At 41.8% G+C, this 16821-nt stretch overlaps 1 protein-coding gene across 1 annotated transcript in view; it reads right to left on the bottom strand.

Moving 5' to 3' along the window:
- Nucleotides 1-16821, bottom strand: part of LOXHD1 (lipoxygenase homology PLAT domains 1) — a 177663-nt gene that overhangs the window by 71983 nt on the left and 88859 nt on the right. The window contains exons 15-25 of the mRNA XM_077790176.2: nucleotides 12771-12847; nucleotides 11753-11949; nucleotides 11232-11424; nucleotides 10251-10411; nucleotides 7253-7550; nucleotides 6570-6724; nucleotides 5065-5198; nucleotides 4007-4155; nucleotides 2788-2892; nucleotides 1937-2065; nucleotides 1034-1198 (exon numbers count right to left, since the gene is read on the bottom strand). Coding sequence (XP_077646302.1) covers nucleotides 1034-1198; nucleotides 1937-2065; nucleotides 2788-2892; nucleotides 4007-4155; nucleotides 5065-5198; nucleotides 6570-6724; nucleotides 7253-7550; nucleotides 10251-10411; nucleotides 11232-11424; nucleotides 11753-11949; nucleotides 12771-12847 — 1763 coding nt within the window. The remainder of the gene's footprint in view (nucleotides 1-1033; nucleotides 1199-1936; nucleotides 2066-2787; nucleotides 2893-4006; nucleotides 4156-5064; nucleotides 5199-6569; nucleotides 6725-7252; nucleotides 7551-10250; nucleotides 10412-11231; nucleotides 11425-11752; nucleotides 11950-12770; nucleotides 12848-16821) is intronic.

The following is a 16821-nucleotide window of genomic DNA, read 5'->3' as shown; positions in this document are numbered from 1 at the left end:
AGGCTTTTGATACCTTCAGTGTACACACTGGGGATGGGAGATGAGACAGCCTCAGTGTGAAATTTTTTAGCGCTTCTTATGAATGGCCAAGGAGGAAACTGTCAGAAAATCAACTCCCAGGTGTCAGACCTCATCCCTCATCATTGTGGCATCTAACCCAATGTAAGGAAAAGGCAGTTCTGACAGTGCCCTAACAGTGAGCAAAATTCATCAACCACTTGAAATGAAGCAGATCAGAGAGGGACAAGTCAAATACAGTGCCAGGGCCCTACTCTGCACACTGTCAAAGATCCTTAAGAAAGGGGAGCATGAGAAGGGAGAGAGTTAAAAAGTAAGCAAAATATTTCATTTATTTCAACAAAACCTTAGTATCTGATCCTCAGTATTCTGCAAACAGGAAAAGAAGTTTCTAGAATGAAAGACTTTTGAGTTGCCATAACAGACTTGAGCTAGTACTCAGAAGGAGCTGAGTAGGGGGAATGTTTACCCAAAACATTCATTTGGAGAGGAGTGAAGAGTAAGGAAAAATTGGAGGACACCAAAAGAGGCAGACTGGTACAACACTTCTAGAAAAACACCACACTGGAAACTCCGGGAGGAGGTCTTTTAGAAAGAGTGTGCAAAACCAAAGGCACTGGAAAATCTAAGACTTGGAAGTGAGTCCGGAGTGTCTGCTTTGGTACCAGAAATGGCAATATTGGAATGCAGCAAGATCAAAGGTAAACTGGAGACAAGAAAGACAGCTTGAAATGAGCAGAGGACTTGGAGGGGATGGGGAAATAGAAAGAAAAAGACAATCATCCACATCCACATGACTCCTAATGATTCTCTGATTTGGCAAATGCAGTAAATGTTAATCTAGAGCACTCAGTGGAACTTTCTTGTAGTAATTTGAATACTTGGCATGTGATCTACTTTTAAATTTCCCAAAGCCAGTTCAAGGGAGAGGTGAAACCTATAAAACTGCATGAGATAGTAAGATTTTATCTTCTGTAATGATGGGTGTATCCTGGGGAAATGGCATTCTGCTCACATGGGATGTACTCTATTGTCTGCAGTTCTGCAGGGAATATAATTCTCTCAACAGCTCCATCATCCTCCGATTTATCCAGCCAGCGGCCGCAAGGAAACTTGAGACACTGTCCCACGGATGGGGCATCAATCTCCACCCATTCCAGAAACCAGCCAGTTGAATTACCTGTGGTGGAAAGATAACAGTGAATAAGCCACAAAGCCTTTGCAGACAACAGCAAATGAATCATTTCATGCCAGACCTCTGAGAAAAATCTTTCTGTCTTTTGCCAAAGGTAATGTAGAATATATGGCGTAAAGAGCATTGGATGCAGTTCCCCAGGATTGAGGTAAAATGCTTCACATTTCTGTAAGTGTCAGGCTAAAGATGTGCACATGGAAATGCTAATTACTACATCATTTTCAATTGGCCTCTGTAATAATACAGAGCAGTTATCAACAAACTCCTCACTTAATGACCCATAGGGGAAGAGATCCATTCATAGCTCCACTGCCTCCCTTTTTTGTAGCAGATACACAGAATTCTGTCTAAAAATCAGCCAAGACTTGATGATCAAAACACCACCAAAAACTCAATGAAGAAGTGAAACAAGTCTATGGGTCACATGCAATAAAAACAAATATAGGGTTTGGTGGTACCTGTGAAATCTCGCTAAAGATGTGGCTGTAGAACCATAAGGACTCTTGCAGAGGGAGAGGATGCAAAGCAAGTTGGCACCACTGAGCTCCTAATGTCACATGGGAATGCAACCAGCAGCATAGATAGTAGCAGCAGCAGCCAAAGTGACAGCAAGGATCTGTCACCAAAAGCTAAATTACGTTTGAGGTACTGGAGGCAGATTATTTTATACAGCAACACACCCAATGCACTAGAAACACTGCATTACAGAGCAGATTATCTTACCTTTATTGTCATGGCCTATCTTGATTTTTTTCAAGTCTCCAATGTCCACAGACTCCACTGTAAACTCATCTACCTTCCCACGCTCAAATTTGTTCTTGTTAATCTTTGAGGCCTTTAGGCTGACTATCCCTGTTGTGGCGATGCAAAAGGACATTTTTCAGCATGTGAAACAAATCCTCTGGGAATGTCAACAGTGGAATGAGGGAAGTGGCTAAAATGCAAAAACTGGCTTTTCATCTCAAGATCTGAGCTTTGTCCCTCCCTCTGAGCCCAAGTTGGTATCAACACTCAAAATATACAGAATTCCTCCCTTGAATGATCCCCTGGCAGTGCAACAGGGAAGATGTTGTCATGCTATGCTTGCAGCTAAAGAAATCAGTGCTACCCATCAGTTCCCTGTCACTCTCACAGGCGTCCCAGCCACTGCACACATAGCTCAGCTGCTTCCAAGAGGATTTGCTCATCAGCTGATTAAATACTTCTGGGCCACTCAAAGAGGCAGAGGAGAGCTGGGTTTCAGGAGCATGCTGATTCATTGCTGAGGAAAGCAAATCATCCAGTGCATTCACTGCTCAATAATGTAGTCCCAGTCAACTGTGCTGTTTCTATAATTGAAATTAAAACCTTTAGACCAGCAGCTGGTACAAATCACCATCGCAAAGCTTGGCAATGATTTACAGCAGCTGGTGCCATGCTCCAAGTTACCATGATGTGTGCACCAACTGCGGGAACATGAAGTCGCACTAAAAAAAGTGAGAAATGGGTATTGGGGAAATTACAAGAAACCATGTCCTGTGTTTTCAGATGTCAAACAGGGAGTTGCTTTCCTTTTCCATCATTTGAAGTCATACCTGTATCATCTTTACTTCCATAGAGTATGATGAAAACGTTGGCATCTGTCCCAGCATTCTTCTTGTCCCCCGTTTTCACTTTCACTGTGTATGTTGTTGATTTAGCTGCCAGATAAAGTATCTTAATTTAAGAGTGTGACATCTGACCAGAGGTTAACTCTACTCTTCCTGGCATAAATGTGTGCTTGGTTTGAGTTTTGTTTTGACTGATCACAGCCATGATGCAATCTCTAAAGCCTATCCTATGCTCTGGTAGCTCCTGAGGTGAACTGGGTTATCTGGTTGCAGAATCTTCCACTGCTCCAGTCACTCAGCACATTGCTTGCATATCTACAGATAAGAAATGTGCTCAAACCTTCCCATTTGCTTCCTGGGAATCTCTAACCCTTCTGAAAGCTGCCTCTGACTGCAGCATTTCATTTTAAAAATCCACATACCGCCCCACCCCTTTATTTCATTGGCATCAAATAATACACGTGCATATAACACATACCAGAAAGTGTATACACTGACATATACCGTTCATTATCATAAGCACACCTTTCAGAACGACATCAGAAGGGATGTTTCTACTGCACTGTCATCTAGAAAGTGCAGTAAACTCATTAAAAAATCTCATGGAAAAGTCTAACATGGTCTTCACGGAGCTGCTATAACCTCAAGATTTCAAAAATGAATATTTACTCCCTAGTTAGACATATCTTTCCAAAAGAAACCGCTGAAAATGTCGGGCACTCAGCACCTGGGTCCCAGTAACCCGGAAGTGTGTCACTACTCCATGGCTACCATGCAAATTTATTTACAAGTGAGGCAAAATTATTTTGGAGGACAATAGACACAAGCAGCAAGATGGAAAGTTAAACTAATTTAAGTCCCTTCTCCTTCTCTGGGTGTGTTTTCTTTCTGCTCAGTTTCATGTTGGAACATTTAACCATTACTGTCCATGGTGTGAAATGAATGAGATTTATTCCTTATATATTAGCAACCAATATGCATTTCAGTGCAAGATGATTAAATCCACTAAAAATGAGGAACGTCCACTTCTCACAGTCTAACACACACTTGACACTTCATTCACAACTGAAAATTTCATTTTGGGGTAAAATTACTGCACAGTGAATAACTGCTACTGCTGACTGCTAATGCCCTCAACAGCACTAACAATCTGGTTCCTTTCCAACCCCACACTGCAAGAAATTCAAGGCCAGCATATACATACCTTTCTGCTCCAGACCCAAAGTTGCAGGAGACTGGCTATCATTTTCTGAATCTTTCTTTACAAATGCTTCATCCACTGGGACCAGCTCCCTGGCAATCTGACCATCATCTTCTTCGACTGCCAACCACCGCTGGCATGGAAAGTAATACCTACAAAATGACAGCAGCACCCGGCGCTTGCACAGGACTTCACAGGCTTTAATAACATAAACAAGCACAGATCAGAGGCTACTTGAAGAAAAAGAAACAAAAAAACCAACAAGATTACTCAAAGCTGATCAGTACATCTGTTTTCATTCTTGAGATCTGGTGTTGCGGGAGCTAAATTCAGAAATAGGTTAGGGAGCACATACTGCTAAGTACTGTTGGTGGGCTGCCAGCCCCACATGGTTGATTCATTTCAATTTCACTCCCAGAAAGAGCTCAGTAACTTCAAGAACTTCCACTCTCTCAGGCATTTTGTTTACGAAGACTGAACACATTTTATCCTTAAGAGTGGCCCCACCCATCAGAGCATTGTGCTACTTTTAAGCATGTGATTTCCATCAAGTTCCAGCTCAAAGGCAAGCCTGTATTTCAGTTTTTGAACAGCCCATTCTTTGCTCATCCAGCTGTCTGTGGAAATCATGAGAGTTTGCTCAGATCAGAATTTGCTTTTGGCCCAGATCTTTGCATTAAGTAGAAAGGGCAAATAAAACATGAGCTCAGAGACTTCCAAAGTGAGGGAAACGAAATGCTTGAGTGCAGCTTCTGCTCCAGGAGGGAGAGATGAACCCATCCCTGGAGAAAGAGAAAAAACCTGAGGCTGCCTTCCAAACACTGCTGGTTCCCAAATTACAGAGGTGCTGGGACAGCAACCCCCATACATCACGAGGGACCCACGCTCTGTATCATGGCACAGTGACCACAAGGCTCCCAAAGGATGGCCATTCCCTGCAAGCTGGTGAGGAGCTGCAACAATCCCCTCCTGCAACTTCTCTGCCTCCCCATGGCTCTGCAGGCTCCCGAGAACATGGCCCCTTTCCTGACCACGTGAAAAGGGCACAACAGGCTCCTCACGTGGTGCTCTCTTTGAGGTCAATAATCTCTACCCTCTCCAGGAACCAGCTGGGGCTAGCACCAGAGTTATCGTGGCGGATCCGCAGCTTCTTCAGCTCACCCAGGTCAATGGCTTTGATGGTGAACACGTCTACCTGCACAGGAGGCAAAAGGCAAATGGCTGTGTTTCCAAGAAAGAAGGAAAGGCAGTAAATGGCCAAGGGTAACCTTTTTCACCATTAAAACATAGTTATTTGTAAGTTCTCTTTGTACTCTTTGTGTGGGTGCAAAAATAACCACAGAGCTCTGAGATCTCCCATTAACACTCATGTTTGGATCCTACAAGGCAGTAACAGCCCTAGAGCTGCTCCCCTCTTCACTCCTTTCTTTACCTCATCCCAGTTTTAGCTTAAGTTTAAATCCTCTCTGCTAAATATCATTCCTTTCAGGCTTAGTATTTTCCCACAGATTGAATCTGGAACCAGACAAAAAACTTGTTGACTCCATGGAAATTCTCCTGCACACGTCTGTGTAGAATCTTAGAATATCCAGAGTTGGAAGTGATTCACAAGGATCACTGGGTCCAACTCCTGGCTCTGCACAAGACAGCCTCAAAATACAGCCCATATGCTTTATTTCAAATATTTCAGAATTTTTTCCTTTTGTCATTTACCACAACCAAGAGGATCATTTATTAACTGTGTTCGTGTGACAGGATGGTCTTTGTTATCACAACAATTTAAACATAATGCGATTAATATGTTGGTAGACTTTGGGTTTGTACTCCCAAGAGTAAGGAGCATTACATTTGCAGCTTGGCGCTCTTCCCACTGAATGAAGAACCATGTGCAGGTTGCAATTTCACCAGTGCCAAGCTCATAAATCATAGCTAACAACCTAACAACTTATTTAACAACCTGAGGGCTGAGGGCTTTTTTTTTTTTTTTTGATTGTAAGTTTTCCACAGCTGCTTTTTGTTTCTATAATTTTTTTGTTCTTCAGAATTATTCCTTGAAAAACTCCTGGCTATAACAGTAGATTTTTGTTAATTGTTTATAAACTTTTTATAGCAAATACTCAACATACAAGAGATGATCTTTAATTGGATTGGATTATAACGTAATTACAGCACACTCTGTAATATTGCTTTTATTCCCTGGCTGGTTGAATAGAACATTTAGAATAGTTTTTGCATCTAAATATCTACATTCTTGAACTTCCCCAAAAATACTCTCCAATATTAATTTAAAGTTTGTAAGTTTTAAATGTTCCTGAAAGGAAGCATTATTACAAGAACACTTACACAAAGCAGACACAGAAAGTGGCTCCAACATAGAATTGGTATTCAGGTTATTATTCAAATTAATTTCCCCTGGAAAATGTTTTGAGGCATTTTGCTTTATATATTTCAGAAATAAAATACGTTTGAGAGAAGTGAGAAGAAATTGTATTGGATGGCCAGCATGTCAAGCAAGAGAACTCTGCCAGCCTCCGTCTCTCTTGAGTGAGCGGAGTTCATGCATTACCTGTCCTTTCTCAAACTTGTTGAGATTATTTGACCTTTTCAGCTGGCGCTCACCCGTGTCTCCTCTTTCCATGCCATAGATGCTCAGGAAGACATTAGCATCTGTCCCAGCCCCCCACACAGTCCCAGTGAGGACATGGACTTCATATGTATTTTCTGCAAGTAAAATTGCAAAGGCAGGTCAGAGGGACCCCAGAAATGGCCATATTTCATCAAATATGTGGCTCACCACAAAAAAGTGTAACCCCTGAAATGCCAGCACAGAAAGAGTTTGCTTGGAGTTTAGTGGCATCTATATTAAAACATGAGCAACTCTGTCTTCCTCCAGCCCCTCTCCTTGGCCATAATAACATTTACATCTTGCTAAACTCTCAGCCACAGTGGCATCTTCTGGGACTCTTGATCCAAGTGCCCCAGATGACCTTTGATGAATCCCATAGAAGTCCTTTAGGATATTCCAATTTCAGGCTGTCCCCTGTGTTCTCTGCCTTAGTTTACCAACCATCCTCTTCCTCCCTAGCTTGACCCACCACAGATCCAGTGCATGACTGGGGCAACGGGGTGGTTGTGGGGGATGCATGGTCCTGCCAAGTGTGGTTATCATCCTTCATGCAGAGGCTGGTTCCACACACACAGACACACACACACACACACACACACACACACATTCCCTGCGGTATTTACCCTCCAAGTCAGATTCTCCGTCAGGCACCAGCTCCACCACGAGCTCCTTATCCCCTTCGTCCTTAGCCAGCCAGCGGTGTGCCACAAACGTATAGACATCCATTCCTTCTTCCTCCTTGGTCTCCTCCTCTTCCTCCTCATCAGACTTCTTTTTCTTCTTCTTCTTTTTATCAGACCCCTCTGTTTTCGTAGCCAGGCGCTTCAGCGTGATGCTTTCCAGGAACCAGCCATCCCCAATGCCTGTCCCATCATGGCCTATCCGAATCTTATAAATCTTGCCAACATCTGCAGCCTCTCTCTGCCACCAATGCAAAGTCAGCACCCAGAGGGATAGAACACAATCTTAATTTCATAAAGCGCATTCTTAAAAATAAGAAGCACAGCCTCTATCACACAAAATATTTAAGCAAGGATAAGAAGAATTTCTTAATGCAAGTTTACATTTTCCTTCCTGCTTTACTATTTCATACTTTCCATTAGCAAATCTCATCTGAATGGATTAAGCTGAACATATTCAGAGTAGCCATGGTGAGGAAAGGAGCTAAATTCGTACTTACTGTGCTCCCTATTTCCTCATTTCTCTCCTTACCTGTATTGTCTCTATGTTGTCACTAAAGATGAATATACGATAATACCATACCAAGTTTTTACAGATTCTCAGTGCATGAGGCATTTTGAAAATTAATAATAAAATGCCTTTCATACTCAGCACAGGATATGAACGCAGCAAGAAGCAATAATGGTGTATTGAAAAGGCAGTTAACTCATATAACATGATCTCTGACACAGACCGTGGGTTTGGAGTGCCCTTCTCCCTCCTTCTCATCTGGAAAATTAGCGAAGTATTTTCTCACTATTCTGGCAAGCAGAGAGGATACAATCATTGGTGGTTACAGTGCTTCAGTGGCAGAAGGCTGATCAGTAAGAAGATCTACATTCCTCTAGTCAGTGCAGCAGATACAAAACCTTCTTGGTTTAGATTATCTGTTTGGATTACTACCTAATGAAGTTGGATAGAAGATTTTACTTCACACAATCCCTCAACAACCCGTGACTTGTTTCTGATGATTGCTTATGCTGTTATGTGGTGTTTCTGTTATAAAACTTGCAAACATTTGCTTCAGGCTGAAATCTGGCACTTGGCATGTTAGGTTTTAGTCTAGAAGCATTTTGTAGACTAAAACAAAATCAATTGCACACAAGATGCCTATCAGAAAAGTGAAATTGATCCTGCTGTCCTGACATAAAGAATATATCTTTCCTTACAGGGCTTTACCCTTAGATTAAATGTAATCATCCTGCATGACTTGTCCGTGACTGATGGCATTTCCTATTATCACATAGCTCACAGAATCTTATTTTTGCCTGGGTCTTTTTGTAAACATTCATATAGTGAAAGAGACAGACTATCTATTTAATAATCTCCAGAGCTTCTGCCTCATGTGCTTGTAAAAAAAAATCACAGAAGTAGGCATAATTTTCAAATATGGCAATAAATATCAGAGAGAGGATATAAGCAAAGCTATGTAAACAGAAATTGTACATATGGCTTTATTATAAATCTGATATTGTCTAATAGCTCTTACTCATAAATTTTATAAATCTTATTTCCTTTAAATCTGAGAAACTTAAAATTATAGAGAGTTTTTAAAAAGCAAACATTTATAAGGTACTAGTCATTTCAAATCCCCAAAAACTCATTAAAATAGATAAACATCAGTAACTCCATTCACTAAAGCAAGAAAATGAGGCAGGAGGAGGTGAACTGATCTCAAAAACACACAGTACAAAACTGGTGAAGCTGTGGATAAAGGCACTTCCATTTGGCCACTGACAGCAGGAAGGATATGCCAGTCTTGATGACTCATGGGAGCTTCAGCAATTGGCTCCAAGCTTAAATGTGCTGAGATAAAGCCACTTCTGTGGGACTGCAAATTCACAAGAAGACTTAGGCACTGTTGTGGCAAGTCTTGTGCTGTGAGCACATGTGACAGATGTGCCTTAAATCCTGCTTCCACCTGGACTCTTTGCCTCACTGTCCAGATGTTGGTCTCTCCTTCAGTACAGAAGGATGTAGCTCTGACAGAACAACCTGTCTTTGCTCTGATCCCACATCAGGGCAAGTGCTAAGTCCATTCCTGGCCCTAAAACCATGGTTTCTCTGGGCAGAAACCACAAGTTCACAAGGCAAAAGAGAACACTGGTCCCAAAGGGAGAGGATGCCTGATTACGTTGTGATCCACACTTGCTGGGCAGCCTCATTAGCCTAGGACATCTTGTTGGATTATCCAAGTCCTGGCTTACTGCTTAGAGCTATGTTGGAATTTCCTCACCCCTCTAAACACTCCCTTTGCTTCTGGGCTGCTCAGAAAAAGGTTTGGGTTCTGCAGTATAAATCTTGATTCTGACCATCCTGATACCTGGAGGACTGAGCTGTGCACATTGAGCACCAGGGCTGTGCAGTGCCTGCTGGAAGAGTGCTACAGGCACTGTGTCTATGGGGCATTCACACATTCTCAGGAATTACAGCTGCAAACCTCTGCGGCTGATATCTATACCCATAGTTAATAGTGTGTGGGACCACATGCAAACCTGGGATTCCTTATATTCTCATACAAAGGTGTTTTCTTTTTCCTCCAGAATTGGCAATAACATGTGGTCAGGTCCAAAGTTTAAAGTCTTTTGAGAACCTTTTAAAGTCTTTTGAGATCCTTTTGAAAGTAAATATAGACAAATACTGCTATTAGATCATAAATTCCAATGACACCTTTGTTAGTAGCCCCTGAGAAGATATAAGTCCCTCCACAAAACCCCATAAAGAAATAGAAAGCCTTCCAAAACTATGGATAGAGGACAGTAGATACTGCCAGACCTTCAATTTTCTTGAAAAGTCTTATTTTTTTTCCATATACTTGGGCCAGTTACTCTATTGATGTCTCAACTTTGGCTGATCATTTCTTTCCTCTCTTAGAAGTGGCAGTGATTGCCTTCATCATACCTTGAAGATATCTGTGGCTCCCCTTTCAAAGTTGTTGGATCTGTTTTCTAAGATGATCAATTCTGTTTTGCCAGTCTCACCATAAATCTGCATGAAGACTTTGGCGTTGGTGCCTGCGGCTCGCACGTCTCCAGTAACTACAGACACCTCATAGTTTATCACTGGTCCAAAAATAAAGCAATTAAATCAGCAACAAAACTCAGATAACAACATTCCTGGGGTCTCAGGTTCAAAATTAAATTACCTTGTCTTAACAAATGTCCCCACAGCCAACCATTTGCTCTTATCCAAACTAAATGTGAGATAATAGAACTCTTCACTGAGGACTAACCTAATGGTTTTCCTTTTACAAGTATTAGCCAGTGACAGAGGGTGCAAAACAGAGCCTTAAAAGGGAATTTTGTTTCAGTACTACCTATAGAGTGCTTGAATTATCTCACTACAGTGCCAGGGAGGGAGTTACAGAGAGCAGGGAAAAAACACAGCATTCTTTCTCAGGATCCAACAGCAAATTTTAACTGTATCCTTAAAAGAAAATGGATCTACTGATAAAAGTCAAGTGGCCAGTAGGGATTTGGCACTTATTTATCAAACAACTTCTCCTTTCCAGGAAGCAGGGTAATAAAGACAGGATGAGACATGTGCTGGTGCATAAAGAGAAAAAAGGGCTGGGGTAGATAAATGTAGAAAAATAAGAACTCACTGATATTACAGTAAAGAAGCACATTATCTTGTGCTGTGCTGTGCTACCCAGGATGTAAATTTTTCATATGGTCTCAGGAAATGGAGATGAAAATCTCTGTAATGTTTTTCCAACTCTTTCAGAGAACATTAGAAGAATATTTTAATTTTCTCACCAATATAAGCTCATAGGAATAGTGACTTTATGGTTTTGGTGTCTAAGACTGTGGTGACCTTGCCCTGAAGAAAGGGAGCAATACATATTTAGGCCTATCTTTAAAGCAGCACGTGGTCTCTTACATTTCTCAATAGGCAAAATCTCACTTGGGTAGACCTCCACCTCCACCCTGCCATCAGCCTCATCCTTGTCAAGCCATCGGTTGCAGGGGAACATGTACTGCCTTCCCTGGACTGGAACTGTGATTTGGACACTGGCCAGGAACCAGCCGGACCGCAGACCCACATTATCATGCCCAATCAGTATTCTGTTGATCTTTGGAAAAAGCAAACAAAAGTCCAGAGGGCAGGGAAAAACCCAACACAACAGAATTTGTTTAATGTAAAACAGTCTTCTTACCCTGACACAGTGTTCTTCCATCATGTTCATGTAAATAATTTATATATGTATTTAACTATAGACTTGAAACCCTCCTCATATGCCAGCATGCAGAATAGATTACTAGTATAAAATCTATGTAAAATGTGTCTCTTAATATCCAATGTGAATGTCAAAGGTTCTTTCATCACCTTCAATATGGAGTGCTATTTTGATCCTGAATGCACTTGCACAACATATAGAGCCACCTGTGATTGATTCTTACCTTTCCAATATCCATCATATCTAGAGTAAACTCATCCACTCGGCCACGTTCAAAATAATTGCCTAGATCATTATCAGAGACTAAGAGAAACTCTTTGCTGGAGTCTGCTTTTTCACCGTAGAGTTTGATGAAAACCTTGGAATCTGAGCTGGCACCAGGAATATCTCCTGTCTTCACACTGATGTGATAACTGACATCTGGAGAAAGATCGATGCACAAAACACAGACACGTGAGTGGCACTTCCAGTGCCCAGCCAGGCAATTGGCTTCAATCAACTTACAGAGGTGGAAGGCTCCAGATACAGACACAAAAAGGACTCTGCCCTCCATTCATGCATCCAGCATCTTAGGGCCATGCTGGAGAAGCTTTCACAACTTGGAGTTATTAATAAAAAAAATAAGAGATCTAATAGCTACACTAGTAAGCATAAAATATTCTGTATGCCTCCCTCTCACTGTTAGATGATTACCCAAGGCATAAAAATGGCCTTAGGCAAATGGGATTATTTCACCATTTTTATACTTAAAATTTAATTCAATAAATTTGACTTTTTTTTTTTTTTTTTTTTTTTAACAAAACAACCTGCACTGTGCAAGCACCATTTTCTAAAGAAAATTGTAGCATTGGAAGCCTGGCTCTCCAGAAAAGGCCAATATAATATTTTTGGTGATTTTCTTCAGAGAATGCTGTTATTTGACGGCATTTACTCTACTAACACAGGGGCAATTCAAGATCCTTCAGAGAAAGATATACAAGGAAGCAGTTCTCAAAAAAATCACAATTTAAAAATCAATGTTTCTTTCTACATACATAATGATGCGGTTATGTTCTTTTCCAATTCATAAACTAGAATTTAAAACTCAGAGGCATTTCTCTCAGCATGACCTACTGCAGCTTCTTGCATAAGAATGGCAAAAAATGCCCAGTAGGATTACTGGGAGTTAGTAAGAAGAATAAAGCAAATAAACACATCCATGTACAGCTCAAACCCAGACCTTTTTTCTAGGCTAAACTCACTTTTTAGCAATGGTGACTCTCCAGCAGGCACTAATTCTCGGACAATCTGACCATCGTCCTCATTTTTGTCAAGCCATCTGGTTTACAAACAGAAGTAAGTTATCTTTGAATAATTAGCACCTGTTAGAACTTTCAAATTCTATGCTGGCTTCACACATAGTCCATATCCACACTACAGTCAAAAAGATATTTTTAGAGGGCTCTGTATCTCTGTTATCTTAGCAGAGACTTAACCAGACCATAAGGCAGCCACATTTTAAAACTCCAGTCTTCCAAGTAGAGGGTACATGAGAGCTCTGCTCGCAGTAGATAAGCATCTGCTGTGATGTCCATCTGTCTGAAAAGAACAAACTCCACAACCACAAGTTATTCCTGTGAACAGGCAGTCTTAGTGTCTTGAAAGTATTGACTTTCATTGACCAGAAAGACTTGCAGCCTCTAATACTAAAGGGAGGGGAGGAATTATGTTATTCCCATTTTCAGGCTGGGTATGTGCAGGCAGCTGGCACCAGCAAAGAGGAAGGATTTGTAATGTTTCTCAACACTAAAGATCCAACTAGACTAATTGAGTAGAGGAGCTGGGCACCAAGCAAACTGTAGCATGATCTCAAAGAAACAAAATCTGAAAGGAAAATCATAGAATCAGAGAATGGTTCCAACTGCCTGCCATGGGCAGGGACCTTCCCCTACCCCAGGTTGCTCCAAGCCCCATCCAACCTGACTTTGAACACTTCCAGGGATGGGACAGCCACAGTTTCTCTGGGCAACCTGTGTCAGGGCCTTACCACCCTGATAGTAAAGAATTTCTTCTTAATATGTAATTTCTCTGCCCTCCTTCAGCTTAAGATAATTTCTGCCTTATAGTACCACTACATGCCTTTTCCAAAAGTTTCTTCTTCAGTCCCCCATCAAAAGTCGCCTCCCAAAAGAGAGGTGAGCTAACTGCTAGCCTGGTATCCTTCACAGCTGCTCCTTCAGCCTCAAAGTGAAGAATTTACAGCCTCAACCCCACCATTTGCCCTACAGCAACCATTGCATGACAGCAGCCAGGGCCCTGGCAGAGGTTTCTCACTTTCCCCTCCCCACCCAGGCTGCTGCAGCACTCAGTATATTTCTGTAAGCATCTGTTTAGGGTCAGGTTTCCCACGGTGGTGCTGTGAGACCAAGAGAAGTTCCCAGAATGCCCATTGTTCCCAGGTACACATCTATCTGCAGCAGTGCCTTTTGCAGCTAAAAATACTGTTTCAAACCAGCAGGGGCGAGAAAAGGACAAATGACCACTATCTGCCAGGTCATGCAGAGTATTTTAATGGCTCCAGAACCAGAAGGAGTGAAAACAAATCACCAGAAACTGTTTCTTTTTAAAGGTGGCCATGCTGGAGCACAGCTGCTTCTGCACAAACACCTGCAGCCCGTGAACATGTACCCTGTGAACTTCCCATGGTGTCACTGTGACACACACACTGTCCTTGGCTGACCCATGTGCCAAAAAGGAGGGGAGCTCACCTCCCATGGAGGTTTCCCTCTTTGACTTTGACAGTGAGTCAGCATGTATGAAAACCAGAAAACAACCCTAAGAACCAGGACTTGGGGGTATGAGCAGAGATCTGCTGAGAGCTGGATCAAACCTAAGGCACCTCGCTGATAAAAAGCCAGCACAGCTCAAAGTCACCACAAGTTAGATCAGATATTTTGGAAGACCAAGGATGGTATGTGTCCACTTCATCCATCTGAAGGAGTATTACATTTTCAATCTTCTCCCCTCTCCTCTAACACAGAGAAAATAAGTACAAAGAAACCATGCAAAAAAACAGCACCAGGAAAGAAATCCAAACATGAGCTAGAGCCAGCCAGTCCTGGGAGCACGAGCAGCAGTGTTCTCATGCAAAAGGGGTGCACAGGAGTCCCACCACACAGACACACATCTCCAGCCCCAGCTTCCCTCTAAGCTTTGGGAGGTTGTTGGGTATGCATTCTACCTGAATTCTTCGCTTTCTCTCAGTGAAGAGGGCGGCCTTGTGCAGGTGGGCTTAGACAGGGCTAAAAGCTTAGGTGATCAGCATGAACATGTGATGATCACACAAGCACCATGTAAGGGCATCTGATGTGTTGTTGTGCCTCAGGGGAGGCAAAGAGTTGTAGTGGAATAGAGTAGCAGAAAAATCTGTGGGGAAGACCATGAAACTGATGACAAGAATTGAGCAATACATGCAATAAGAACATGCTAGGACATCACATTTCCTTAAGAAAGGAAGCCTTTATTGATATTTTGGGGCTGGGGTGGGATGGGGTTATTTTACCTGTTAAAACTGGTCCTTAATACCTTTGTTTTATGTAGCTCTTGATGCTGGCTCAGGACTCACATCCTTGGACAGGTATCCAATGGCTAGGGTATCACATCATCCCAAAAGTCAAGAAGCTTTTGTGTACATGGATGTTAACTGGGGGGACCCACAAAATTCAAGCCACCACCTCAGGACCACTGAACTCAGCGTGGCCCTCAGGAAGGCAGAAGCTCACAAGGTAGATACACTTCTACTCTCCTTCTTCTGTTTCTTGTGCCCTGCAAGCTGCTGTTTCTGTTGCAAGTGTACACGCTGCTGTTTTCTGTCACCTTCGCCATTGCTGACACTTTAGGGGTATCTGGGATAAATCTGAGTGAATCTCCCCTGTGCTGAGGTGGCAGGATAAAAATACCTCCCATGAGAAGCAGATCTCTGTGTGCAGCACAGTAAATGCTAACTGCTTCAGCAGTGAGGACAGAGGAGAAAAGCAAATCAGAAAAGCAGAACGCACCCTGAGATAAAGAAATTCCCTCTACCAGTGTTGGTGGATACTGATAGCAAGGGCAGGAGCATATCTTGGATTGGAAGAGGAAGAGGGAAGTTACTGAAGGAGGGAGAAGTAGGTTTATCAGCAGAAGTGGCTTTAAAACTCCTTGTGCTGTTCCAGCCAAGAGAACAGCTAGGAGTGTCAGAAGCATTATTTTCTGGAGATTAGTGACAGAGGAAATATTTGGATGAGCAATGCCCTGCATCCCTTCCTTTCATTACATATGCACCAATATCCTAATTTCATTACAGTGTAATTCCAACAGCATATCACTGAGCAGCAGATTGAAACCAGGGATTTAGAGTTCTACCTCAAACACAAATGGATTGACATATCTGGCTGCAGAAAACAGAGTATTTCAGTGCAGTGCCATCATATCCCTAGTACAAAAGGCATGTAAAAATCTTTTATTTTATCATAGCTCTATATGAGTTCAGTGAGTGTAATTGACATGCCACTGTGGATTTTACAAGGGTGTAGCTGTGTCCTGTGTCAAATCCTTGGTTTTAAAGAGATTCTTTATGGCCAGTATAACTCAAAGAGAACAGAAATATTACGTGAAAGCCACTTCAGAATTTCTAGAGGATCAAAGATTCAGGTGATCACTGGAAAAAATACAATATGACATCATATATAGTATTTGAAACTCAGCTTGACTGCAATTAGAAGGATTGGCACATCCATTAGATTCAGAGGCACATATGTATTTGTGTGTGCCTTTAAATATAACCTATATACAAAAATGTGTAAAAAGAGATAGACATCTCAGTTTATTTTTAGGCAGGAAAAGGAGGTTTCTCTGGCTCCTCTGTATGATGAACATTTTTTGGCATTTGATTGAATAAATGTTCTTTTGCAGGAGTCTCCTAGTATATCATCCCATTTGTGGTCTGTTCTTCAGAGAATTAACAATGTTCCCTTATGCTTGTGCCAGAAACAAATTAGGATGGTGGGAGCCATATGCTTAGGAAAATAATTTAATGACATATCACTGAAGATTTCAGTGGAGTTGTAATGATTTATAGTATGCAAAATTCTGTCCTATCACGAACTCACAACTTTGATTGAAAATTCATTTCTGTCTGGGTTATTAATATTATTAAAAATAGGATGGTTTAGAGCATGTCAGCTAGTCCATTCCTGGACTTCCAGAGACCTTTGAGGAGAAAATGACACCAGAAAAAACTCAGTTCTGATCCTCAAAAAAGTTTGGCTTCAT

This window comes from Lonchura striata, chromosome Z (assembly GCF_050655825.1).
Source record: "Lonchura striata isolate lonStrDom1 chromosome Z, ASM5065582v1, whole genome shotgun sequence".
Lineage (NCBI taxonomy): Eukaryota > Metazoa > Chordata > Aves > Passeriformes > Estrildidae > Lonchura > Lonchura striata.
The sequence above is the reverse complement of the archived record's forward strand: the minus strand, read 5'-3'. Positions and strand labels throughout refer to the sequence as shown.